Source organism: Hypanus sabinus, chromosome 7, assembly GCF_030144855.1.
Source record: "Hypanus sabinus isolate sHypSab1 chromosome 7, sHypSab1.hap1, whole genome shotgun sequence".
NCBI lineage: Eukaryota > Metazoa > Chordata > Chondrichthyes > Myliobatiformes > Dasyatidae > Hypanus > Hypanus sabinus.
In genome coordinates, this window is record NC_082712.1 from 22,845,189 (window position 1) to 22,871,809 (window position 26,621).

General features: G+C 42.2%; 1 protein-coding gene across 3 annotated transcripts in view; it reads left to right on the top strand.

Moving 5' to 3' along the window:
- wdr17 (WD repeat domain 17) overlaps window positions 1-26,621 on the top strand; it is a 162,445-nt gene that overhangs the window by 127,586 nt on the left and 8,238 nt on the right. For all 3 annotated transcript variants that reach the window (XM_059974293.1, XM_059974295.1, XM_059974292.1), the window contains 4 exons: window positions 2,835-2,937; window positions 6,143-6,244; window positions 10,951-11,049; window positions 16,355-16,535. In XM_059974293.1, coding sequence (XP_059830276.1) covers window positions 2,835-2,937; window positions 6,143-6,244; window positions 10,951-11,049; window positions 16,355-16,535 — 485 coding nt within the window. The remainder of the gene's footprint in view (window positions 1-2,834; window positions 2,938-6,142; window positions 6,245-10,950; window positions 11,050-16,354; window positions 16,536-26,621) is intronic.

Sequence of the window (26,621 nt, forward strand, 5' to 3'; positions counted from 1 at the left end):
ATATTACTGAAAATTTGGCGCCCTTATTTACAAAAGATAGGATTAAATATATAGGTGCTCCAAAGACAAAATTATTGGTTATCTGGGGAAATAAATAAATATATATACTGAAGCTATTATGAACTCCATGGAGGATGTGGGGATCTTCCAATATCCAGGCATTCTTCCTTTCTTTCTTTTTTCTTCTCTTTTTTTCTCTTTCTACAGGGATATATTAGGGGGGAGGGGGAAGGGTTGATAATTTTTTTCCTTCTGTAACCTATTTGAAAATTCAATAAAAAAATTTATTAAAAGGAACAGTTACTACCCCTCAACCATCAGGCTCAACAAAACCCTCAACAAAAGGGAAATGCTTCATTCAATTTCACCTGCTCCTTCATTGAAATATTTCCACAACATATAGACTCACTTTCTATGACACTTCATCTAATGTTCTCAATACTTACTGTTAGTTTATTTGTTATAGTTATTTCTTTCTTTTCATATTTACACAGTTTGTTGTCTCTGGCACACTGGTTGAATGCCCAAGTTGGTGCAGTCTTTCATTGATTCATTTATGGTTATTATTCTATTATGGATTTATTGAGTGTGCCTGCATGAAACTGAATCTCAGGGTTGTATATAGCTATATATATATATATATATATATATTTACACATATACTTTGATGGTGAATCTCCTTTGAATTCATTGCCACAGATGGACGCGGAGGTTTATAGTTTCTTGATTAGTAAGGACATCAAAGGTGGAGAAGGCAAGAGATGGAGTTGAGAGGGATAATAAGTCAGCCATGATAGAATGGTGGTACAGACCTGATGGGCTGAATGGCCTGATTCTAGCCTATTTCTTATGCTTTATCAATAGTAAACGCATTCACCTGCACTTGTCAATAGCCTTCTATGCCTTGGTGACTGGTGCTCACCTGGAGGCAGGTATTCCCATAAATAAATTCACAACACACATTCAAACAGTGGGAAGAATCATAGGTCCCACATCATCCTGCCTTGGTTGCCAACCCTTCAACTTTGCTGAGTTAAGATCCTGAAACTCATACGATGCCCTGGTTTGAAAAGGATGCTTGCCAGTTAGGCACAGGCAGGAAATGCTCACCTTACCATTGACGTTCATGTCGTGTGAAAGAATTAATAAAATAAACTTGGTCAAGGTAAGGAAGGGAAGATAGTTACCTTCCACAGTGGGAAGCATATATCGTCACTACCTGAGTGTTAGCTCAGAACTCCAGGCAAAGCATTCCACATGGACAATGGAAATAAGAATACAGTGGTGGGCAGTACCGTCAGCACATGGCACCATGTTCCTATACACGGCATCTAGCATAGTGGTTAGAGCAATCGCTTTACAGCACCAGTGATCACTGATCGGCTTTCGATTCCCGCTGCTGTCTGTGAGGAGGTTGTACGTTCCTCCCGTGACTGCCTGAGTTTCTTCTGGTTCTCTGGTTTCTACCCACATTCCAAAGGCATTTGGGTTACGTTGGTGAGTTGCAGGCGCGCTGTGTTGCCTCCGGAAGTGTGGTGACACTTGGGGGCCTCCCCCAGCACAATCCTCAGACCGTACTGGTCACTGACGCAAAGCGATGCATTTCACTGCGCTCTACATGTGACAGCTGAAGCTAATAAAGCAATTCTGTCCTATAAGGAGTTTGCGTGTTCTCCCTGTGATATCATGGCTTTTCCCTTCTGGGCTCCGGTCTCTTTCCACTGCCCAAGATGTGCTGGTTGGTAGTTAAATTGCTTCTAGGTATTTTGAATAGCCAGTGAGACAAGGTGGCATCAATGAACATTCAAAAGAGAATGGGTTACAAAGAAATGAGTGAGGGAATGGGATTGCACCAGGAGCTGCATAGATCCAAAGAGCTATATGACATAAGAAAGTGCAGTAACTCCGTACAGTATTATTTGAGAAATAAATAACATTAATATAAAGTGTGATATGAATAATAGACTTGCTGTCATCACTGGTACACTCCAGTGAATTCAGAATCAGGTTTATATGTCATGAAATTTGATGCTTTGTGGTGGCAGTGCATTGCGAGACATTAAAATGACTATAAGTAAGTAAGTAAGCTAGATAGTAAGCAAATGCGTGAGAGACAGAGCAAAAAAAGAATAGCTTGGCTGTGTTCATGGATGGTTTAGAAATCCAATACTGGATGAACCACCCAGTTCCTTTCGTTCATTCATTTTTGTTGTCCAGGATATAATGTTGGAGGGTAGTAAAATAGCATTAGAACAGTGTAGCCTGCACTATTCACAGAGTGGATCCATTGAGGTTAAACACTGCTTTTCTCAATTCACCACTCCCTCCTTGCCAATCCTACCCCACTTCAAAACACACCAGCGCCCTGGACCTCTTACCAATCTAATCCTGCCATACTTGAGAAAATTATTTAGGATACATTTCAGGAAAAGATTTGCTAGAAAATTCCTTGGCAACTCTCTAAGACAAATGATATCAGTCTAACAGTCATCTGTACCAAGTGTTTCCAGCTGGAACCTTTAATCAGGGGTTCCCAACTTGGTGATCACAAACTCCTTGTTTAATGGTAAGGGTCTATATGGTATAAAAATGTTTGGGTGACCCCCTATCCTAGCTGAAGCTCTCTCCAATCTGAAGGAATATCTCCATTGTATCCAATCCACTTCTGTACGATAACAAAGTACATATTTATGAGCCTGCAGCTCGTAAATATATTTACGAGTGTACAGCTTAATTCAGAATTGTTTGAGAGTTTGAGGGTTTTATCAGCGTTCCTCCACGATGAGCAAAGCTGGTCCAACCTCTGACTGACTGTGATTTTTCCAACCCTACAGAACAGCTCAGCAGTCCGGACTGGACCCTGGACTCTGTCCATCAGATCTTGGACCTCCTCAGCTACATTCGCACGGACCGGCTGATGCTGCACAAGTGTAGTGAGTAAGTTAGAATACAAATGCTGCTATAATATGAGCTGACTAGCACAAAGATCTGCTATGCTCTCTAATACACTCGTCTGAAACATCAGCTTGATAGGGCAATAAAGCAACAGAGTAACACTTACAAAACACTGCAGTGGAATAAACAGTCAATGTTTTAGACTGAGACCCTTCATCCTGAGTCCCAACTATTTATTTCTCCTCACAGATGCTGCCTGACCTGCTGAGTTCCTCCAGCATTTACTCTGGATTTCCAACATCTGCAGAATGTGGGTTTTGGGTTTATGAAAGCAACACAGTGTATGGAATCGATATTTTTTAAATTGGTTGATATGCTGTGGGTGTCATTGAAAAGAACAGTATTTACTGCCACCTCAAACAGCTGTGGTGGTGAGCTGTCTTGTTGAACTGCTGAGGGCCGTTCTGTTGGAGACATGCCCACTGTGCCTTTGGGAAAGGAGTTAAAGTGTCAAAGAATAAAACATCATGAAAACAGGCCCCTCAGCCCAACTTATCCATACCCATCTAAGCTAGTCCCATTTCCATAAGGCCACAACATTGCCCTACATTTGGCCCATACACTTCTAAACCTTTCAAATCCATATATCTGCTTGTGTGTGCTTTAAATATTGTTATTGTACCTCCTTCTGCATCTGTTGCTCCTCAGGTCCCTTTTAAATCTTACCCCCCTCCCCTCTAGTTTGTGATTCCCTTTCCCAGGGGAACGTTTGCACGGTGTTCTGCGTGGGTATGTTCCATTGAGGCAGGGAAAAGATGGTAGGGTAAAAGAACCATGGTGTACAAAGGATATGGAAAATCTTATTAAGAAAAGCTTACAAAAGGTTCAAGAAACTAAGTACTGACTGAGCTATAGAAAATTACATGGTTGCCAGGAAGGAGCTTAAGAATGAAATTAGGAGGCCATGAGAAGGCCTTGGCGAGCAGGATTAATGAAAACCCCAAGGCATTCTACAAGTATGTGAAGAGCAAGAGGATGAGCCGTGTGAGAAAAGAACCAATCAGGTGCGATAGTGGAAACACGTGCATGGAGTTGGAGGAAGTAGTGGAGGTACTTAATGAATACTTTGCTTCGGTAATCACCAGGGAAAAGGACTTTGGTATTTGTGGGGATGGCTTACAGTGGACTGAAATGCTTGAGCATGTAGAGATTAGAAAAGAGGATGTGCTAGAGCTTTTAAAAGTCATGAAGTTAGATAAGTCGCCAGGACTGGACGAGATAGACTCCAGGCTGGGGAAACAAGGAAGGAGATTGCTGAGCCTCTGGTAAACATCTTTGCATCAACAATAGAGACGGGAGAAGGACCGAAGGATTGGAGGTTTGCAAACATTGTTCCCTTTTTGAAGAAAGGGAGTAGAGATAACTCAGGCAATTATAGACCAGTGAGACTTACTTCAGTGTTGGGCAAGATGTTGAAGAAGATCCTGACAACAGGATTTATGAACTTATGGAGAGACGTAATCGGATTAGGGATAGTCAGCATGCCTTCGTCAAGGGTAGGTCATGATTTATGAGCCTGATTGAATTCTTTGAGGATGAAACAAAACACATTGATGAAGGTAGAGCAGTAGATATAGTGTATATGGATTTCAGTAAGGCATTTGATAAGATATCCCATGTGAAAGCTCATTCAGAAAGTAAGGAAGCATGGGATCCAAGGAGACCTTGCTTTGTGGGTCCAGAATTGGCTTGCCCACAGAAGGCAAAGGACATAACATATGAACATAAGAAATAGGGACAGGAGGAGGCCACCTGGCCCAAGCCTGTTCCACCATTCAATAAGATCATGGCTGATCTGGCCATGGACTCATCTCCACCTACCTGCCTTTTTCCCATAACATTTTTGCCTTACTATGCAAAAATTTATTTAACCTTGACTTAAAATATATTTACTGATGTAGTCTCAACTGCTTCATTGGGCAGAGAATTCCACAAATTCACCACTCTCTGGGAATAACAGATCCTCTTCATTTCCATCCTAAATCTACTCCCCCAAATCTTGTGGCTATGTCCAAACAAAGGGTGGTTGTAGATAGTATGTATTCTGCATGCAGGTCGGTGACCAGTGGTGTTCCACGGGAATCTGTTCTGGGACCCCTCCTCTTGATGATTTTTATAAAAGACCTGTATGAAGAAGCAGAAGGGTGGGTTAGTAAATTTGCTGATGACACAAAGGTTGGAGGTGTTGCAGTTAGTGTGGAGGGCTGTCAGAGGTTACAACGGGCCATCAGTAGGATGCAGAATTGGACTGAGAAGTGGCAGATGGATTTCAACCCAGATAAGTGTAAAGTGATTCATTTTGGTAGGGCAAATTTGAACACACTATAGTATTGAAGGTAAGACTCTTGGCAGTGTGGAGGATCAGAGAGATCTTGGGGTCCGTGTCCATAGGATACTCAAAGTTGCTGCGCAGGTTGACAGTATTGTTAAGAAGGCATACTTGACATTCATCAACCATAGGATTGAGTTCAAGAGCCATGAGGTAATGTTACGCCTATATAAGACCTACTTGGAGAACTGTGTTCAGTTCTGGGCACCTCACTACAGGAAGGATGTGGAAACTATGGGAAGGGTGTGGAGGAGATTTACAAAGATGTTGCCTGGATTGCCTTATAAGAATAGATTAAGTGAACTTGGCCTTTTCTCCCTGGAGTGACAGAGGATGAGAGGTAACTTGATAGAGGTGTATAAGATGATGAGAGGCATTGATTGTCTGGATAGCCAGAGGCTTTTTCCCCAGGGCTGAAATGGCTAACACAAGGAGTCATAGTTTTAAGGTGCTTGGAAGTAGGTACAGAGGGGATGTCAGGGGAAAATTTATCACACAAAGAGTGGTGGGTGCATGCTACTGATGGCAGTGGAGGCGGATACAATAGGGTCTTTTAAGAGACTTGTAGATAGGTACATGGAGCTTAGAAAAATAGAGAGCTATGCAGTTTCTAGAGTAAGTTACATGGTCAGCACAACACTGTGGGCTGAAGGCCTGTAATGTGCTGTAGATTTATATGTTCTATTTTCGATGAATTGAATCACCCTTTTCTTATTCTAGTAAATTGTATAACATACTTAGATTAATCAAATATGTAATAAGCTTCTCTGTAATAAACATCTTAATTTAAAAAAATTAGGATAATACCTAATCTTAATGCATGATATACAGTAACTGTGAATTCTGTGTGTTTTTCAGGGCTCGAAATGAATTGCTTATACTCTGTGGCCACATTGCCGCACTGCTGGCTATCCGAAGGCAATACAACAGTATTGTACCTGCACTTTATGAGTACACCAGGTGAGGGCAGTATGAACTGGAGCTTTCTTGCAAAGCGTCAGCAGTAATTGTAGATATGGACAACCCCTCGTTGCGGCTGTTCTGGTGACGGAAATTTGCCCTTGCAGAATTCTCAAATCACGACCCTGGAATTTGAGATACGGAAAAAATTTGTTCCCATAGAATTCCAGTGTTGTGGGGGAGAAAAAAGCAACACAGATTTTCTTTTCAGCTTGTGCTTAAACATGCAGATGACGTGGCTTCGCCTCACAGAATATTGTGGCACCGTCCATTTTCTAGGAACGCAGCCCTCTCTGCAGCACAGTGGTGACCTGTACTGCAGATGCCGGAAACCTGAAAATGTTAGAAATACTCAGCAGGTCAGGCAGCATCTGTAGTGATCAGAACAAAGTTACTATTTTATGATGATGACCTTTGTCTAAGATCCAGTATTTTAGAAAACATGGGTGATGCAGAAACATACATAGAAGGTGATATATTTTGACTAAACCATTTAAAATGGAAGATGTATTACAGCTATCCTTCAGTTTACCCACTTCTGCCATCTAGGGGGGTGGGGAATGAGGGAGGGAGCCTCGGGACCTCTCACCACCAGGTTCAGGAACATTTGTTACCCCTTGACTATCAGGCTATTGAGCCGGGGAGGGAGGTGAGTGACTTCATTCACCTTGTCTTGTCTTATGGTTCATTCAGCTTCACCATCCCCATCATTGAAATGTTCCCGTGTTCTGTGGACTCACTCTCAAGGACTCTTCATCTCATTTTCTCAATGTTATTTATTTATTTATTTGTTTGTTTATTTTCATTATTATATCTTTCTCTTTGTATTTGCAGTTTGTTGTCTTTTGCACGTTGGTTGAATGTCCGGTTTGGTGCAGTCTTTCATTGATTCTATTATGGTCACTTTTCTATGATAGATTTATTGAGTATGCCCAGAGGAAAATGAATCTCAGGGTTGCATATGGTGACATGGATGCACCTTGATCGATAATACATTTACTCTGAACTTTAGTGTGATCCTGGAAAATATTAAATGAAACCATAGAATTCAAAATGACTGGCAAAATTTGTCATGGCTATATTGATAAGGGTATTCCTATGGGCACAGAGTGGCATAATAATTGGTTATGGTTATAGCAGATTTATAAATCAGAGCCATGTGCCTGACAGAGCCAACAGTGTCAGAATAAAAATTCATAAACTTGAATGTTCATTGATTTTAAGGGATGGCCTAGACACGTCTTAAATATTGTGAGAGTCATTACATCTGCTAGCACCCCAGGAAGTCAATTCCAGATTCCAACCACCCTTGAGGTAAAAATAAATCTCCATTGATCCTCACTAAGGCTCTTACTCCTTGCCTATAGGTTTAGGTATCTCTGCTGTGGGGGAAAGTTCCCTATTATTTACCATCTTTGTGTCCTTCCTAAATTTGTATACCTCCAACAAGTGTCCCACCCCTAACCCTCCTCTGTATGGTAGCCATAAAATAAACAGATTGCCCCAAAGCTCCTCTGTTTCAGTAACCAGTGAAGGAAATCTTTCATCTTTATTCCTCACTTGGCCTAGTCTATAGTAACACATTAAAGTAGATGTCCGATAAAATATCGGGGAATTACTGGTGAACAATTAAAGCTTGCAGCTTCATCCAGCTACAAGGCTAGTAACATCATGAAGGATCCCAAACAACCTGCTCATGGACACTTAGTCTCACTTCCTTCATGGAAAAGGTTATGTAGCATCCACACCAGGATCACCAGACACAAAAACAGTTACTTCCCTCAAGCAGTAAGGCTGATCAACGCCTCCACCTACTAACATTGCCACTTATTTATTATTTCCCATTAGTCACCTTATAAAAAGTCTGGAGTCACTTTATGGATGTATATAAACCATCTTACATATTTATATTTATTGGGTGCTTTATTAATATTATTATTATTATTGAGTTCTTTATCTTTTGTGTTTTTTTTGCTGCTGCAACAAATCAGGAATAAGAGTTCATTTGTTCTCCCTATATTTGTGTACAATAAATTACTTTAAATGATTTTGAATCTTGAATCTGGTCTTGAAGAGCTGAACAAAGTTAATATTTCATGATGATGACTTTATTCTGAGTTCCAGTATTTTAGAAGATTAACAAGGGAGATATGGAAAGAAAAAGCTTTCAGCAGCTTAGTTGGCAGAGGAGATCTGAATGACCAAGTTCCACATTCAACCATGTGGAGCCAAAAATCTGAAAAGTTACTCAACATTTCATAGAATAAGTGAGAAAACTGTCCCAATACTTTGTCAAATCCCATTTTTGCTTTGAAAATTCAGCCATTCTAAGAAGGATACAAAATCAACAAGGAAAAGAGCTGTTATACTTTTATTTTAAGAAACCATAGCTGTAAAAGTTGATTGCTGAAATGTATTTTACATTAGAAATTAAGAAATAGGAGTCTAAGCCCCTGGATCTTGGAAGCACATGATAAAATAAGCCGTAGTCAGCATGGTTTCCTCAAGGGAAAATCTTGCCAGACAAATCCGTTGGAATTCTTTGAAGAAATAACAAGCAGGATAGACATTGGTTGATGTGTACTTGGATTTTCAGAAGGCCTTTGACAAGGTGTCACACATGAAGCTACTTTACAAGTTATGAGCCCATGATATTACAGAAAAGATCCTAGCACGGATAAAGCAGTGGCTGATTGCCAGGAGGCAAAGGGTGGGAATAAAGTGAGCCTTTTCTGGCTGGCTGCCAGTGACTGTGGTGTTCCACAGGAGTCTTTGTTAGGACTGATGCTTTTAAGTTGTAGGTCAGTGATTTGGATGATGGGATTAACGCTTTGTTGAAAAGTTTGCAGACGATAGGTGGAAAGGAAGGTAGTTTTGAGTAAGTAGTGAGGCTACAGAATGCCTTAGACAGATTAAGGGAATGGGCAAAGAAATGACAGATAGAATACGGTGTCAGGAAGTGTATGGTCATGTACTTTGGTTGAAGAAATGAAAGGGATGACCATTTTCTAAATGGAGAGAAAATACACAAAAAAATAAGGTGCAAAGGGACTTGAGAGTCCTTGTGCAGGATTCCATAAAGGTTAATTTGCCAGTTGAGTCTGTGGTGAGGAAGGCAAATGCAATGTTAGCATTGATTTCAAGAGGACTAGAATATAAAAGCAAGGATGTAATGTTGAGACTTTATAAAGCCCTGGTGAGGTCTCACTTGGAGTATTGTGAGCAGTTTTGGGCCATTTAAAAAGGATGTGCTGAAACTGGAGAGGGTCCAAATGAGGTAAACGGAAATGATTCCAGGATTGAATGGCTTGTCACGTGAAGAACATTTGATAGCTCTGAGCCCATATTCGCTGGGATTCAGAAGAATGAGGGGAGACCTCATTGAAACCCATCGAATGGTGAAAGGCCTTGATAGATTGGATGTGGAGAGAATGTTTCATGTAGTGGGAGAGTCTAAGATCAGAGGATACAGCCACAGAATAGAGGGGTGTTCTTTTAGAACAGAGATGTGGAGGAATTTCTTTAGCCAGAGAGTAGTGAATCTGTGCAATTCTGTGCCAAAGGCAGCTGTTGAGGCCAAGTCTTTCTGTATATTTAAGGCAGAGGGTAGTAGATTCTTGATCACTCAGGGAATGAAGGGATATGGGGAAAAGGCAGGTGATTGAGGCTGAGAGGAAAATTGGATGAAATGACGGAGCAGACTTGTTGGGCCAAATAACCTAATTCTGCTCCTTTATCTTATGATTTTTATGGTCTTATGGAATCTTGGTAAGTTAAGGTTGCTTCTGTGCTCAATGTCTATGTTCATCCCAATCACCAACAACCAGGTTCAAATTATGCCAATTAATAAAATCTACTGATTTCTGTCTTGAATATACTCATTGATCAAAATCCCTCTTAATTCAAATTTCAACATGTCGGTCCATGACCTCCTCTTTTGCCCTGATAAGGCCTTCTCAGGGTGGAGGATCAACACCTCGTATTCTTTCTAGGTAGCTTCTAACCTGATGCCATGAACATCTATTTCTCCTTCTGGTAATTTTTTCCCTTCCCCCTTCCCTCTTCATCTGTGTCCACTCTGGCCTCTTACTTCTCTTCAGCTGCCTTTTGCTTCTTTCTGGTGCCCCTCCTTCTTCCCTTTCCCCCATGTTCCATTAGATTCTTCTCTTCTCTCCTATTAGATTCCTCCTTTTCCAGCCCTTTACCTTACCCAGCCATCTGGCTTCACCTATCACCTTCCAGCTAGCCCTTCTTCCCCCTCCCACATTTTTACCCTGTCATCTTCCCCCTTCCTTTCAAATCCTCAAGAAGGGTCATGGCCCAAAACATCAACAGTTTATTCAATTCCACAAATGCTGCCTGGCCTGCTGAATCCCACAAGCATTTTGTGTGAGTTGTTGTAGAGAATTCCAGGGTTTTGTTAAAAACTACATCCTGACACCAGCAGCATAGCATGCTGGGAAAACTCAGCAAGTAGAGAGAGAAAGCAGAATTGTTATTTCAGGTTGATGGACCTTCATCAGAACGCTGCATTTAGTTTATATTTGTTTATTGGTCACTCAATGCTTTTAACACTTCCCTAAATTAGGCCGCTCAGGTTGGAGTCAGAAACAGCTCTCTCCAATATTTCACTGAGCTTCAGCTCACAGCTTTCAGTGCGCTTGATTTTCATTGGTGCCTCAAAAGACCCATCCTCTTTATTGCAGCCAACTCTTGAAGCGTAGAGAGGTGACCGTCCCGACCAAGATCGAGGACTTATCAGCAGAGCTAGATGGCTGGAGAGCTTGCACACAGTCAAACAGCAAGTAAGTCCATTGTTTCTTAGCTAATCTTAGCCTCTAAACAAGCCCTTGCTTAACCATACAGGACTGTGAGATTCTTTATGTTCAATGAAACATGACTTCAGAGCTGCTCTACGTTAATGTTAATAGACTGTTTAAAACACTCTATTTCTCCTAATGGGTGCCGTGTCGCTTGGGAGCTGTTGGAGCTGAAATCACCATCAAGAGTTATTATCAGTGACTTACATGATGTGAAATGTGTTGCTCTGCAGCAGCAGTATAGTGCAAAAATATAAAATAACTATAAATTATAAAAATACATAGAGCAAAAAACTTAATGAGGTGGTGTTCACGGGTTCATGGGTTGTTCAGAAACCTGCTGGCAGAGGGGAATTAGCTGTTTCTGAACCATTGAGTGAGAGTCTACAGGTTCCTGCACCTCTTCGCCAATGGTAGTAATGGGAAGGGTTCATGTCCCGGATGGTGAGAGTATTCCATTGTACTCCTGACATTTTACCTTGGTGGGCAGGCGTTAGTGTGGTGGATGGTGAGTAATTCACTTCAGAATACCCAACCTCTCACAAGTTCTTGTAACTTCAGCATTTTTTTGTCCAGTGTTATTGATTTTCTAGTCAATGGTGACCCCCGATGATATTATTGATGATGAATAATGCAATTGAATGTCAGGGGTAGTTGGTTAGATTCTCATTTTAGACCCAAGTAGCTGTGTTGAGATTTGAAATTCAATACTAAGAGTCGTAGAGTCAAGGCATCATATGGCACTACATTCCTCCTTAGAACACCTGGAGAATAAAGACGCATATGTAAGCCTCCTTTTCATTGTCTACAGCTCTGCCTTTAATACCATCATTCCAAATAAACTGATTCCTAAGCTCCAGAACCTGGGTCTTAGCACTCAGATCTGCAGCTGGATCTTCAACTTCCTCACAGACAGGACCCAGGCTGTAAAAATAGGGGACAAGCTCTCCTCTACAATCACTCTGAGTGCCGGTGCCCCACAAGGCTGTGTACTCAGCCCCCTGCTGTACTCATTGTACACCCATGACTGTGTAGCCAAGTTTCCATCAAAGTCAATATATAAGTTTGCTGATGACACCACAATTGCAGGCCGTATCTTGGGTAATGATGAGTCTGAGTACAGAGAGGAAATTAAGAACCTGGTGGCATGGTGCAAAGACAATAACCTTTCCCTCAATGTCAGCAAGACAAAGGACCGCACGACCCCATCTACATCGGTGGTGCGCAGGTGGGACAGGTCAAAAGCTTTAAGCGTCTCGGGGTGAATATCACAAATGACCTGACTTAGTCTAACCAAGCAGAGTCCACTGCCAAGAAGGCCCACCAGCGCCTTTACTTCCTGAGAAAGCTGAAGAAATTTGGCCTGTCCCCTAAAACCCTCACTAATTTTCATAGGTGCACTGTAGAAAGCATTCTAGGGTGCATCACAACCTGGTATGGAAGTTGTCCTGTCCAAGACCGGGAGAAGCTGCAGAAGATCGTGAACATAGCCCAGCACATCACACAAACCAATCTTCCATCCTTGGACTCACTTTACACCACACGCTATTGGAGCAGTGCTGCCAGGATAATCAAGGACACAACCCACCCAGCCAACACACTTTTTGTCCCTCTTCCCTCCGGGAGAAGGTTCAGGAGTTTGAAGATTCATACGGCCAGATTTGGGAACAGCTTCTTTCCAACTGTGATAAGACTGCTGAACGGATCCTGACCCGGATCTGGGCCGTACCTTCCAAATATCTGGACCTAACTTGCACTACCTTACTTTCCCTTTTCTAATTTCTAATTATGATTTATAATTTACATTTTTATTATATTTACTTCAATTTGTACTTCAGGGAGTGCAAAGCGCAGAGTCAAATATCGCTGTGATGATTGTACGCTCTAGTATCAATTGTTTGGTGACAAAGTAATATGTATTTATATTTATTGCATGTTTTATTATTATTATTATTATTATTACTACTGGGTTCTTTATCTTTTGTGGTTTTGTTTTGTGCTACATCTGATCCAGTGTAAGAAATATTTTGTTCTTCTTATACATACACTCAATATTTGCGGAACAGCTTCTACCCCTCCGCTATCAGATTTCTGAATGGACAATGAACGCACGAACACTACCTCACTACTTTTTCCCTTTCTTTTGGCATTACTTACTTATTTTTATATATACCTATTGTAATTTATAATTTTTATAATGGTGTATTGCAGCATACTGTTGCTGCAAAACAACAACTATCACGACATATGCCAGTGATATTAAAACCTGATTCTGATTGTGACTTATGTACAGGAAATGACATTAAACAGTCTTGAATCTTCATCCCAACTGGTCCATGCTGACCATGATCCCCATCCAAGCTAGTCCCATTTGCCCACGTTTTTCATATATCCTTCTACACCTTTCCTACCCACGTACCTGTCGACTATCTTTTAAACACTGTTAATGTATATACCTCAACCACTTCTGGCTGCTCATTTCATTTATGGGCTACCCTGTGTATACATAAGTTATCCCTCGAGTTCCTATTAAACTCTTTCCCTCTCAGCTTAAACCACATGCTGTCTAATTCTTGAAAAAGACAGGGTTAGGAAATGTGTGCATTCACTCCTGAAGGAGTTTCTTGAAAACAAACTAAAACTGCTCAGAGACTGAGTACAGTGGTTGACACTGTATGACACGTGTCCAAAATAACGAATTTCCAAATTGATAAAAGTATGTTCAATCCTTTATTACGAAACCAGCAAAGACAAGTAATCTTGTAGCAATAAAAAAAACTACCAAAATTAAAACTAGCGATATAACAAAATTAACATTCCAATTAGTAATTTTAGGCAACCTCCCACAATCTGCAATAGCTAGTTTTGATTCTGATTGCCCATAAAATGGTAACTGTTAACTGGCTTAAATCTCACCCACCCACTTGGAACAATGGATCCAGAGACTGAAAGAAGTGAACTGTATGGAGAATATCACTGCAAGTCTACAACTGAAAATGGTCTCTTATTTGAAAAGATGGAACTCTGTTATACTATACCTGGCACAGTGAAAGGCCCATATAGGGGCCTGGCAAAATGTGGCAATTGAGTTGATTGACAGAGGACTGTGATTTTATTTAAAATTGATGTAAATCTACATTGAGGGGTGATGTAAAGTATGTAGATCAAGTATATGTATGTAATTGTATGTACGTGTTTTTTATTTCTTCATTGTCTTGCTCCTACTCTCTTCCACCCCGGTATTATTAATTTAGGTACAGTGAATTGTGGACCGATAGCCGATGCTTGTTTGTAGCTAGGTGTTTGTTTAATAAAGTAAAAAAAAATTAAAGTTTAAAAAAAACATTGCAATTAGCGTAACTAAGTGGTTGAACTAAATTAGTAATCAGAATTAGCAAAGCTAGTGCAATAATCAACAAAAAATACCATTCCCAGCTACCTCTCACAAAAGTAGACTCAACTGAACTGAACTAAGCATGACTACCTAACTATACTCATATTTTTCTACTACGCCATAACCCACATGACAAATTATCCGTAATAACCACGGAGCACAAATCACAACACAGAAAATAGATACATGGCTCCTACAACACCACCTACGCTATGTCCTTCATGATTTTCTGCATCTCTGTAAGATCACTTCTCAGTCTCTTATATTCAAGGAAAGCAGCCGAGCCTCCAAAGCCTCTCCCTATAACTTGCCCCCAAACCAGGCAACATCTTTGTAAATCTTTTCTGAACCCTTTCCAGCTTTATACCTCTTCTTTCCTTTAGCAGGATAACCAAAACTGAGCACAATACTCCAAGCGCAACACTCACTCGCATCCTGTACAGCAGTGTCCTTACCCAGGCGGACAATGTCACCATCTAGGCCTGAGGTACACTCAGTACTCTGGACTCCTGAAACAGAACTTCCATTCCAGACCTGTCGCTATAAAAGTTTACCAGGCCGAAAGAGGGGAGGATTCCAGGATGTTCTCAACTCCTCTATGAGAAAAACAAATTCAACATCCCTACTGGCTCTTGGGAATACTTACCCTTGACAGCTCAAAGAAAAGATTTATTTTACTTTAGCATGATAACAAGGCCCTTCCAGCCCAACGAGTCAGTGTCACCTAATTACACACATGTGATCAATTACCCTACTAACCCGCACATCTTTTAGAACATGGGAGGAAACCGGAGCATCTGGAGGAAACCCATGCAGTTACAGGGAGGACGTACAAACTCCTTTCAGACAGTGCTGGAATTGAACCTATGTCACTGATGCTAACTTCTACTCTGCTGTGCATTGAACATTGTGAGTCAGGTGCACAAGGAAGCCAAATGTGAAAACTGGAAGAAGGGCATCCTGCCTCACAAGTCATCTCCCCCTCCTTCAAGCATGCCATCAGGCATATCCTACCAAATCAATGGTTGAGTCTGGCAGCACCACACTGACCTTATCAGTCAGTTCCGAACCCACAGAGTCAGAATGAAAGCAGGTCCCTCTCAATCCTCATGGAGTGCCTTGGAAGGCGTTACCTTTGCAAATTCCATAGCTCTGTTTGATGTAAGATTGTACAGTGGAGGCATGTCAAGGGCTGAGGGGAGACCTGATAGTTGTGTATAAAATCATGAGAGTCAGGTAGATAGTCAGAATCATTTTCCCAGTGTACAAATGTCTAATACTAAACAACATTTATGGTGATAGAAGGAAAGTTTAAAAAAAGGTGAGTGGGGCAATTTTTTTTACATAGGGTGGTAGGTCCTTGCAATGGCCTGCCAGGTGTAATGGTGGAAGCAGATGCAATATTGTATTTAAGAAAGACTCAATAATATGCGGAGAATGGAGGAATATGGATCATGTACAGGCAACAAGGATTTAGCTTTTGTGTTCAGCACATACATCATGAGTTGAAGGGCTTGTTCATGTGCTGTACTGTTAATCATTACTATTACTATGTTTTATTAATAATTTGAGTTGATTATACATCTAGAAATCATTATTTTAAACTGCAATCCTTCAGAATACACATGTATTAATTATGAGCAACAGACACAAAAATGCTAGAGGAACCCAGCAGGTCAGGCAGCATCTATGGAAAAGAGTAAACAGTCGATGATTCAGTACAAGACCCTTCATTATGAAGGGTCTCGGCCTGAAACGTCGACTGTACTCTTTTTCCATAGAAGATGCCTAGCCTGCTGAGTTCCTCCAGCATTTTGTGTGTTGTTTGGATTCCTGCATCTGCAGAATCGGTCATGTTTGGTATTAATTATGAGTTGGTTTTTAAATTGTTTAAAGGTTTGAGGACTTACCGTACAACCCTCCTTCTGAACTCCAAAGAGAAGCGTACAGCATTTTACTAAATAGGATTAAAGAGGAACCCATCAAAGGCCTTATCGGCCCTGATTATGTCACAGGTTCTAATCTTCCTAGCCACTCAGATGTCCACATCTCCTGCCTCACAGGTTTACGGATACAGGTATGAAAATAATTTATTTTAAAATTTTGGTTCGGTAAAATTAGTTTGTTTAGTTGTTGTGACAATTTAGGTCGCATGACGTACGTATTCACCGCAAGAAAACTGTGGATCAGGTTCAGAATGCAGTTGAATTCCTTGCTCATATATGTTCACAGAGTGAACAGTATTAATGCTCTCAGTTGATACAACAGGAAAGACAGCAAAACAACTGAATGGTGAAAATATAGTGGTGCAATCTCAAGTAGTGCAAACTGAAATGCTGAAGTGACAGCAACAGAATAACTCAGGGAGGTAGTTAAAGAATCCAAGAAGCTGGCAACACCAGCAGCAAGGGAAATGTGAAAGAAGTGATTGATGCAAGAGTCAGATGGCAGTGGAGCAGTGTCCTTCAGTCTGAGCATCCGGACTTTCCGGCTCCTGCATTTTCTCCCAGGTTGTAGAGGACAGAAAAAGTAACAGTCCAAAGAGGAGGTTTGATTATTTTAGGCCAGGGGTTTCTGATGCACCATCAATAACTCACACTGAGACGTAAGGCGAGATATCGGCTTTTATTGACTGGAAGAAGGAACCAGGAGTGAGTGTCTATCATACAATGTCTTGGAGACTGAGGCCGAGCGTCAGGCCGCAGATCTCCTTTATACAGGGGCCTGTGGGAGGAGCCACAGGAGCAGTCAGCAGGGGCGTGTCCCGACAGGCACATAGTTCACCACAGTTTCCAACCTGGGGTCCACAGACCCCTTGCTTAATGGTATTGGATCCATGCCATGAAAAAGTTTGGGAACCCCTGATTTAGACAAAGAATTTCAGAAAAATGCGTTGTTAATGGAGAGATGGCAAGGGAACCGTTTAACAAAATAATCTCATTTAGAATTTACAATAATAACAGGGTTGTTGTGGTGGGAGATTTTAATTTCACAAATATCAATTGGGATATAGAGCGAGGGGTTTAGATGGAGTGGAGTTTGTTAGGTGTGTTCAGGAAGATTTCTTGACACAGTATGTGGATAGGCCCACAAGAGGAGAGGCTGTACTTAATTTGGTATTGGGAAATGAACCTGGTCAGGTGTCAGATCTCTCAGTGGGAGAGCATTTTGGAGATAGTGATCATAATTCTATCTCCTCTACAGTAGCTTTGGAGAGAGATAGGAACAGACAAGTTAGAAAAGTGTTTAATTAGAGTATGGGGAAATATGAGGCTATCAGGCAGGAACTTGGAAGCATAAATTGGAAACTGATGTTCTCAGAGAAATGTACAGAAGAAATTGGCAGTTGGACTATGCAATCAAGTCAATCAAGATTTGAAGAGCTCAGACTCAGCAGAAAGCAGCTGATTGGGCAATTTAGGTCAGGTGACTAAGCAGTTTGAAAAGCTCAAACAAATAAATAGAGGGTTACCTCAAGCGGAGCGGCCTGTGGAAAGCGGCCAATGAGTGAGTGGGCCAGTGAAGGAGTGGCGATTTTGACTCGAGAAGCTTTGACGAGAAGAGGCTGAGGACGAGCTTCACTCCAAGTGAGGTGAGGCCGGGTAAGTTCCTTTCAAAGGAGTAAGTTTCAAAAGTTGAGGCAAGTATTGGGTAGGTCATGGCAGCTGAGATCGGCCCCGTGGTTTGTTCATCCTGCAGCATGTGGGAAATCAGGGATACTTCCAGTGTCCCTGACGACTATGTGTGCAGGAAGTGTGTCCAACTGCAGCTTCTGGCAGACCACATTGAGCGTCTGGAGCTGTGATTGGATTCATACTGGAGCATCCGCGATGCTGAGAAAGTCGTGAATAGCACATTCAGTGAGTTGGCCAAACCACAGGTAAAGGCTACACAGGCAGAAAGGGAAGGGGTGGCCACTAGACAGCGTAGCAGTTGGAGGTAGTGCAGGAGTCCCCCGAGGTCATCTCCCTCCTAAACAGATATACTGTTTTGGATACTGTTGGGGGAGATGTCTCATCAGGGGAAGGCAGCAGCAGGCGAGTTCATTGCACCATGGGTGGCTCTGTGGCACAGGAGGGAACGAAAAGGAGTGGGAGAGCTACAGTGAGAGGGGATTCGATTGTAAGGGGAATAGATAGGCATTTCTGCGGCTGCAAACAAGACTCCAGGATGATATGTTGCCTCCCTGGTGCAAGGGTCAAGGATGTCTCTAAGCGGCTGCAGGACATTCTGGAATAGGAGGGTGAACAGTCAGTGGTCATGGTGCACATAGGTACCAATGATATAGGTAAAAAACGGGATGAGGTCCTACAAGGTGAATTTAGGGAGTTAGGAGATAAACTAAAAAGTAGGACCACAAAGGTAATAATCTCTGGATTACTACCAGTGCCATGTGCTAGTCAGAGTAGAAATAGGAGGATATTTCAGATGAATACGTGGCTTGAAAAATGGTGCAAGGGGGAGGTATTCAAATTTCTGGGGCATTGGAACCAGTTCTGGGGGAGGTGGGACCAGTATAAACAGGACGGTCTGCACCTGGACTGGACTGGAACCAATGTCCTAGGGGGAGCGTTTGCTACTGCTGTTCAGGAGGCTTTAAGCTAATGTGGCAGGAGGATGGGAACAAGTGCAGAGAGCCAGAGGGGTGTAAAATGAGGGTAGAAGCAAAAAGTAGTAAGGTGAAAAGTAAATGTGGCAGGCAGGCAAATCCAGGGCAAAAAGCAAAAAGAGCCACTTTTCAACATAATTGTATAAGGGCTAAGAGTGTTGTAAAAACAAGCCTGAAGGCTTTGTGCGTCAATGCGAGGAGCATTCGTAACAAGGTGGATGAATTGAATGTGCAGATAGTTATTAATGAATATGATATAGTTGGGATCACAGAGACATGGCTCCAGGGTGACCAAGAATGGGAACTCAACATCCAGGGATATTCAATATTCAGGAGGGATAGATAGGAAAGAACAGGAGGTGGGGTAGCATTGCTGGTTAGAGAGGAGATTAACGCAATAGAAAGGAAGAACATTAGCCAGGAAGACGTGGAATCGATATGGGTAGAGCTGCATAACACTAAGGAGCAGAAAGCGCTGGTGGGAGATGTGTACAGGCCACCTAACAGTAGTAGTGAGGTTGGGGATGGCATTAAACAGGAAATTAGAAATGCGTGCAATAAAGGAACAGTAGTTATAATGGGTGACTTCAATCTACATATAGATTGGGTGAACCAAATTGGTAAGGGTGCTGAGGAAGAGAATTTCTTGGAATGTATGCGGGATGGTTTTCTGAACCAATATGTCAAGGAACCAACTAGAGAGCAGGCCATTTTAGATTGGGTATTGAGCAATGAGGAAGGGTTAGTTAGCAATCTTGTCGTGCGAGGCCCCTTGGGTAAGAGTGACCATAATTTGGTGGAATTCTTCATTAAGATGGAGAGTGACATAGTTAATTCAGAAACAAAGTTTCTGAACTTAAAGAAGGGTAACTTTGAAGGTATGAGACGTGAATTAGCTAAGATAGACTGGCAAATGATACTTAAAGGGTTGACGGTGGATATGCAATGGCAAGCATTTAAAGATCGCATGGATGAACTACAACAATTGTTCATCCCAGTTTGGCAAAAGAATAAACCAGGGAAGGTAGTGCACCCGTGGCTGACAAGGGAAATCAGGGATAGTATCAAGTCCAAAGAAGAAACATATAAATTAGCAAAAAAAAAGCCGCACACCTGCGGACTGGGAGAAATTCAGAGACCAGCAGAGGAGGACAAAGGGCTTAATTAGGAAAGGGAAAAAAGATTGAGAGAAAGCTGGCAGGGAACATAAAAACTGACTGTAAAAGCTTTTATAGATAAGTGAAAAGAAAAAGATTGGTCAAGATGAATGTAGGTCCTTTACAGTCAGAAACAGGTGAATTGATCATAGGGAACAAAGACATGGCAGTCCAATTGAATAACCACTTTGGTTCTGTCTTCACTAAGGAGGACATAAATAATCTTCCGGAAATAGTAAGGGGCCGAGGGTCTAGTGAGATGGAGGAACTGAGGGAAATACATGTTAGTAGGGAAGTGGTGTTAGGTAAATTGAAGGGATTAAAGGCAGACAAATCCCCAGGGCCAGATGGTCTGCATCCCAGAGTGCTTAAGGAAGTAGCCCAAGAAATAATGGATGCATCAGTGACAATTTTTCAAAACTCCTTAGATTCTGGATTGGTTCCTGAGGATTGGAGGGTGGCTAATGTAACCCCACTTTTTAAAAAAGGAGGGAGAGAGAAACCAGGGAATTATAGACCGGTTAGTCTGACATCAGTGGTGGGGAAAATGCTAGAGTCGGTTATCAAAGATATGATAACAGCAAATTTGGAAAGAGGTGAAATCATCGGACAAAGTCAGCATGGATTTGTGAAAGGAAAATCATGTCTGGCGAATCTTATAGAATTTTTTGAAGATGTAACTAGTAGAGTGGATAGGGGAGAGCCAGTGGATGTGGTATATTTAGATTTTCAAAAGGCTTTTGACAAGGTCCCACACAGGAGATTAGTGTGCAAACTTAAAGCACACGGTATTGGGGGTATGGTATTGTTGTGGATAGAGAATTGGTTGGCAGACAGGAAGCAAAGAGTGGGAGTAAACGGGACCTTTTCAGAATGGCAGGCAGTGACTAGTGGGGTACCACAAGGCTCAGTGCTGGGACCCCAGTTGTTTACAATATATATTAATGATTTAGATGAGGGAATTAAATGCAGCATCTCCAAGTTTGCGGATGACACGAAGCTGGGCAGCAGTGTTAGCTGTGAGGAGGATGCTAAAAGGATGCAGGGTGACTTGGATAGATTAGGTGAGTGGGCAAATTCATGGCAGATGCAATTTAATGCGGATAAATGTGAGGGTATCCACTTTGGTTGCAAGAACAGGAAAACAGATTATTATCTGAATGGTGGCCGATTAGGAAAAGGGGAGCTGCAATGAGACCTGAGTGTCATTGTACACCAGTCATTGAAGGTGGACATGCAGGTGCAGCAAGCGGTGAAAAAGGCAAATGGTATGTTGGCATTCATAGCAAAAGGGTTTGAGTACAGGAGCAGGGAGGTTCTACTGCAGTTGTACAAGGCCTTGGTGAGACCACACCTAGAATATTGTGTGCAGTTTTGGTCCCCTAATCTGAGGAAAGACATTCTTGCCATAGAGGGAGTACAGAGAAGGTTCACCAGATTGATTCCTGGGATGGCAGGACTTTCATATGAAGAAAGACTGGAGCGACTAGGCTTATACTCACTGGAATTTAGAAGATTGAGGGGGGATCTCATTGAAAAGTATAAAATTCTAAAGGGATTGGACAGGCTAGATGCAGGAAGATTGTTTCCGATGTTGGGGAAGTCCAGAACAAAGGGTCACAGTTTAAGGATAAAGGGGAGCCTTTTAGGACCGAGGTGAGGAAAAACTTCTTCACACAGAGAGTGGTGAATCTGTGGAATTCTCTGCCACAGGAAACAGTTGGGGCCGGTTCATTGGCTATATTTAAGAGGAAATTAGATATGGCCCTTGTGGCTAGAGGGATCAGGGAGTATGGAGAGAAAGCAGGTACAGGGTTCTGAGTTGGATGATCAGCCATGATAATACTGAATGGCGGTGCAGGCTCGAAGGGACGAATGGCCTACTCCTGCACCTATTTTTGATGTTTCTAAATGTGGTAGATGTTCAGGGGATATTTGCGTGGAGTTCTGCATAGATACATTCCAATGAGACAGGGAAAGGATGGTAGAGTACAGGAACTGTGGTGTACAAATGCTGTTGTAGATCTAATCAAGAAGAAAAGAAAAGCTTATGAAAGCTTCAAAAAATCTAGGTAATGATAGAGATCTAGAAGATTATAAGGCTTGCAGGAAGAAGCTTAAGAATGAAATTAGGAGAGCTAGAAGGGGCCATGAGAAGGCCTTGGCGGACAGGATTAAGGAAACCCCCAAGGCATTGTAGAAGTATGTGAAGAGCAAGAGGATAAGATGTGGTAGAATAGGACCAATCAAGTGTGACAGTGGAGAAGTGTGTATGGAACCGGAGGAGGTAGCAGAGGTACTTAATGAGTACTTTGCTTCAGTATTCACTAAGGAAAAGAATCTTGGCTTGCAGTGGACTGAAAAGCTTGAGCATATAGGTATTAAGAAAGAGGATGCGCTGGAGCTTTTGGAAAGCATCAAGTTGGATAAGTCACCAGGACCAGACAAGATGTACCCCAGGCTACTGTGAAAGAGAGGGAGGAGATTGCTGAGCCTCTGGTGATGATCTTTGCATAATCAGTGGGGATAGGAGAGGTTCTGGAGGATTAGAGGGTTGTGGATGTTATTCCCTTATTCAAGAAAGGGAGCAGAGATAGTCCAGGAAATTATAGACCAGTGAGTCTTACTTCAGCGGTTGATAAGTTGATGGAAAAGATCCAGAGAGGCAGGATTTATGAACATTTTTAGAGGCATAATATGATCAGCAGTGGTCCCCAACCACTAAGACGTGAGGAAACGATATGATTTGGCGATATGAAACGATATGAGTCAGCTGCACCTTTCCTCATTCCGTGTCACGCCACTGTTGAACTTGAACGCACTCGAGATCATTATGCACATGAAGTCATTACCCACGTGAGGTCATCAGTCGCCTAAACGCAGTGATACCCTAGCGCCAGGGATCACTGGTTGGCCTCGGGTAACCGGCCGCCTCACGCAGCCGGTGAGAAGTGCCGTTGCTACTGGCCTGGAGCACGGACAGATGGGGGCCGCCTCTAAACCTGTTTAGCACACCAAATGTTCGTGGGGAACCCCGTGCTAAAATATTCGCAGATGACCTAATTCGGGCTCAGGAATTCCTAAGTAGCAGAGCAGCTTCCTCATTGCGATCTACTGAAAGTCATCCCTCGAGCCAAACTTTTGTTGGCCAATAGATCCTACCTATGAACAAGGGGGGGGGGGGGACACGTGCCCTGTCGCACTCCTCGCTCAGTCAGTCGCTCTCTCCGGATTGCGACCGCTGTGGCCCCGGCACGGGGACCTCTGGCCCTTACCTTGTCCTCTCATTGGTGTGTTGCGATGATTTTATATGTTCATGCAAGGAAAATATGCGCTGTGTGTTTAATATCCAAATGTTACTTAAAATGTTATGATGCTATTGACTTATAAGTGAGTTATAACTGACTTATCACTATATTCATTTATTGGAAAATATGTGCTGTGTGTTTAATTTTAAATTCATTAGATAAACTCTTTTAGAAATGAAATTGAGTGCATTAGCCACTTATAAGTGACTTATAGTTGAATTATCACCTATATTCCAGTCGTGATTAACACGCCCACCCCCCACCGTTGGCCGTTCCGCAAGAATATTGTCAATATTAAACTGGTCTGCGTTGCAAAAAAGGTTGGTGACCCATGTGATTAGGAATAGTCAGCATGGCTTTTTCAAAGGCACATTGTGCCTTACGAGCCTGATTGAATTTTTTGAGGATGTGACTAAACACATTGATGAAGGTAGAGTCGTAGATGTAGTGTATATAGATTACAGCAAGGCATTTGATAAGGTACCCCATGCAAGGCTTATTGAGAAAGTAAGGAGACATGGGATCCAAGGAGACATTGCTTTGTGAATCCAGAACTGGCTTGCCCATAGAAGGCAAAGAGTGGTTGTAGATGGTTTATATTCTGCATAGTGATCGATGACCAGTGGAGTGCCTCAGGGATCAGTTCTGGAGCCCCTGCTCCTTGTGATAAATGACCTGGATAAGGAGGGAGAGGAATGGGTTAGTAAATTTGCTGATGACACAAAGGTTGGAGGTGTTGTAATAGTGTCGAGGGCTGTCAGAGATTATAGCGGAACATTGATAGAATGCAAAACTGGGCTGAGAAGTGGAAGATGGAGTTCAACACAGATAAGCTTGAGGTGGTTCATTTTGGTAGGTCAAATATGATGGCTGAATATAGTATTAATGGTAAGATTCTTGCCAGTGTGGAGGATCAGAGGGATCTTGGGGTCCGAGTCCATAGGACACTCAAAGCTGCTACGCAGGTTGACTCTGTGGTTAAGAATGCATACGGTGCATTGGCCTTCATTAATCATGGGATTGAGTTTAGTAGCCAAGAGATAATTTGTAGCTACATAGGATCCTGGTCAGACCCCACTCGGAGTACTGTGCTCAGTTCTGGTTGCCTCACTACAGGAAGGATGTGGAAACCATAGAAAGGGTGCAGAGGAGATTTACAAGGATGTTGCCTGGATTGTGGAGCATGCCTTCCGGGAATAGGTTGAGTGAAATTAGCCATTTTTCCTTGAGCGATGGAGGATGAGAGGTGACCTGATAGAGGTATACAAGATGATGAAAAGCATTGATCATGTGGATAGTCAGAGGCTTTTTCCCAGGGCTGAAATGGCTAGCACAAGAGGGCACAGTTTTAAGGTGTTTGGAAGTAGGTACAGAGACATGTCAGGGGTAGATTTTATACACAGAGTGGTGAGCGTGTGGAATAGGCTGCCAGCAACTGTGGTGGAGGCAGTTATGATAAGGTCTTTAACAAGACTCCTGGATAGGTACATGGAACAGAAAAATAGAGGGCCACGGGTAACCCTAGGTAATTTCTAAGGTAAGGACATGTTCAGCACAGCTTTGTGGGCTGAAGGGCCTGGATTGTGCTGTAAGTTTTCTATATTTTTTATGTTTCTACTTGAGGGGAAAAATGCTTTTTGAGTGGTCTTTGCATAGAGCTGGGTAGGCCATCAAGAAACAAAAGTCTATTGTTTGATTGAGCTTCTACTGATTTATATGTACAGTAGTTAAAATAAAATGTTGTGGTCAAATCATGTTGTAAACTATCCCCTTTTACATAAAGGCTTTTACATAAAGTGTCAGTCTACATACAGTAACATGCAAAAGTTTGGGCACCCCTGGTCAAAATTCCTGTTACTGTGAATAGCTAAGCGAGTAAAAGATGACCTGATTTTCAAGAGGCACGAAGTCAAAGATGACACATTTCTTTAATATTTTAAGCAAGATTACTTTTTTTATTTCCATCTTTTATAGCTTCAAAATATCAAAAAAGGAAGAGGGCCCGAAGCAAAAGTTTGGGCACCCTGCATGGTCAGTACTTAATAACACCCCCCTTTGGCAAGAATTACCTTGTAAACACTTTCTGGAGCCAGCTAAGAGTCTTTCAATACTTGTTTGGGGGATTTTTGCCCACCCTTCTTTGCAAAAGGCTCCTAGTTCTGTGAGATTCATGGGCCACCTTGCATGCACACTCCTTTGAGGTCTATCCACAGATTTTCCATGATGTTTAGGTTGGGGGACTGTGAGGGCCAAGGCAAAACCTTCAGCTTGCACCTCTTGATGTAGTCCATTGTGGATTCTGAGGTGTGTTTAGGATCATTATCCTGTTGTAGAAGCCATCCTATTTTCATCTTCAGCTTTTTTTACAGATGGTGTGATGTTTGCTTCCAGAATTTGCTGGTATTTAATTGAATTCATTCTTTCCCCCACCAGTGAAATGTTCCCCATACCACTGGCTGCAACACAAGCCCAAAGCATGATCGATCCACCCCCGAGCTTAACAGTTGGAGAGGTGTTCTTTTCATGAAATTCTGAACCATTTTTTCTCCAAACATACCTTTGCTCATTGTGGCCAAAAAGTTCTGTTTTAACTTCATCAGTCCACAGGACTTGTTTCCAAAATGCATCAGGCTTGTTTAGATGTTCCTTTGCAAACTTCTGACACTGAATTTTGTGGTGAGCACACAGGAAAGGTTTTCTTCTGATGACTCTTCCATGAAGGTCATATTTGTTCAGGTGTTGCTGCACAGTAGAACAGTGCACCACCACTCCAGAGTCTGCTAAATCTTCCTGAAGGTCTTTTTCAGTCAAACGGGGGTTTTGATTGCCTTTCTAGCAATCCTACGAGCAGTTGTCTCAGAAAATTTTCTTGATCTTCCAGACCTCAACTTGACCTTCACCGTTCCTGTTAACTGCCATTCCTCAATTACATTACAAACTGAGGAAACGGCTACCTGAAACCACTTTGCTATCTTCTTATAGCCTTCTCCTGCTTTGTGGACATCATTTATTTTAATTTTCAGAGTGCTCGGCAGCTGCTTAGAGGAGCCCGTGTCTGCTGATTGTTGGGACAAGGTTCAAGGAGTCAG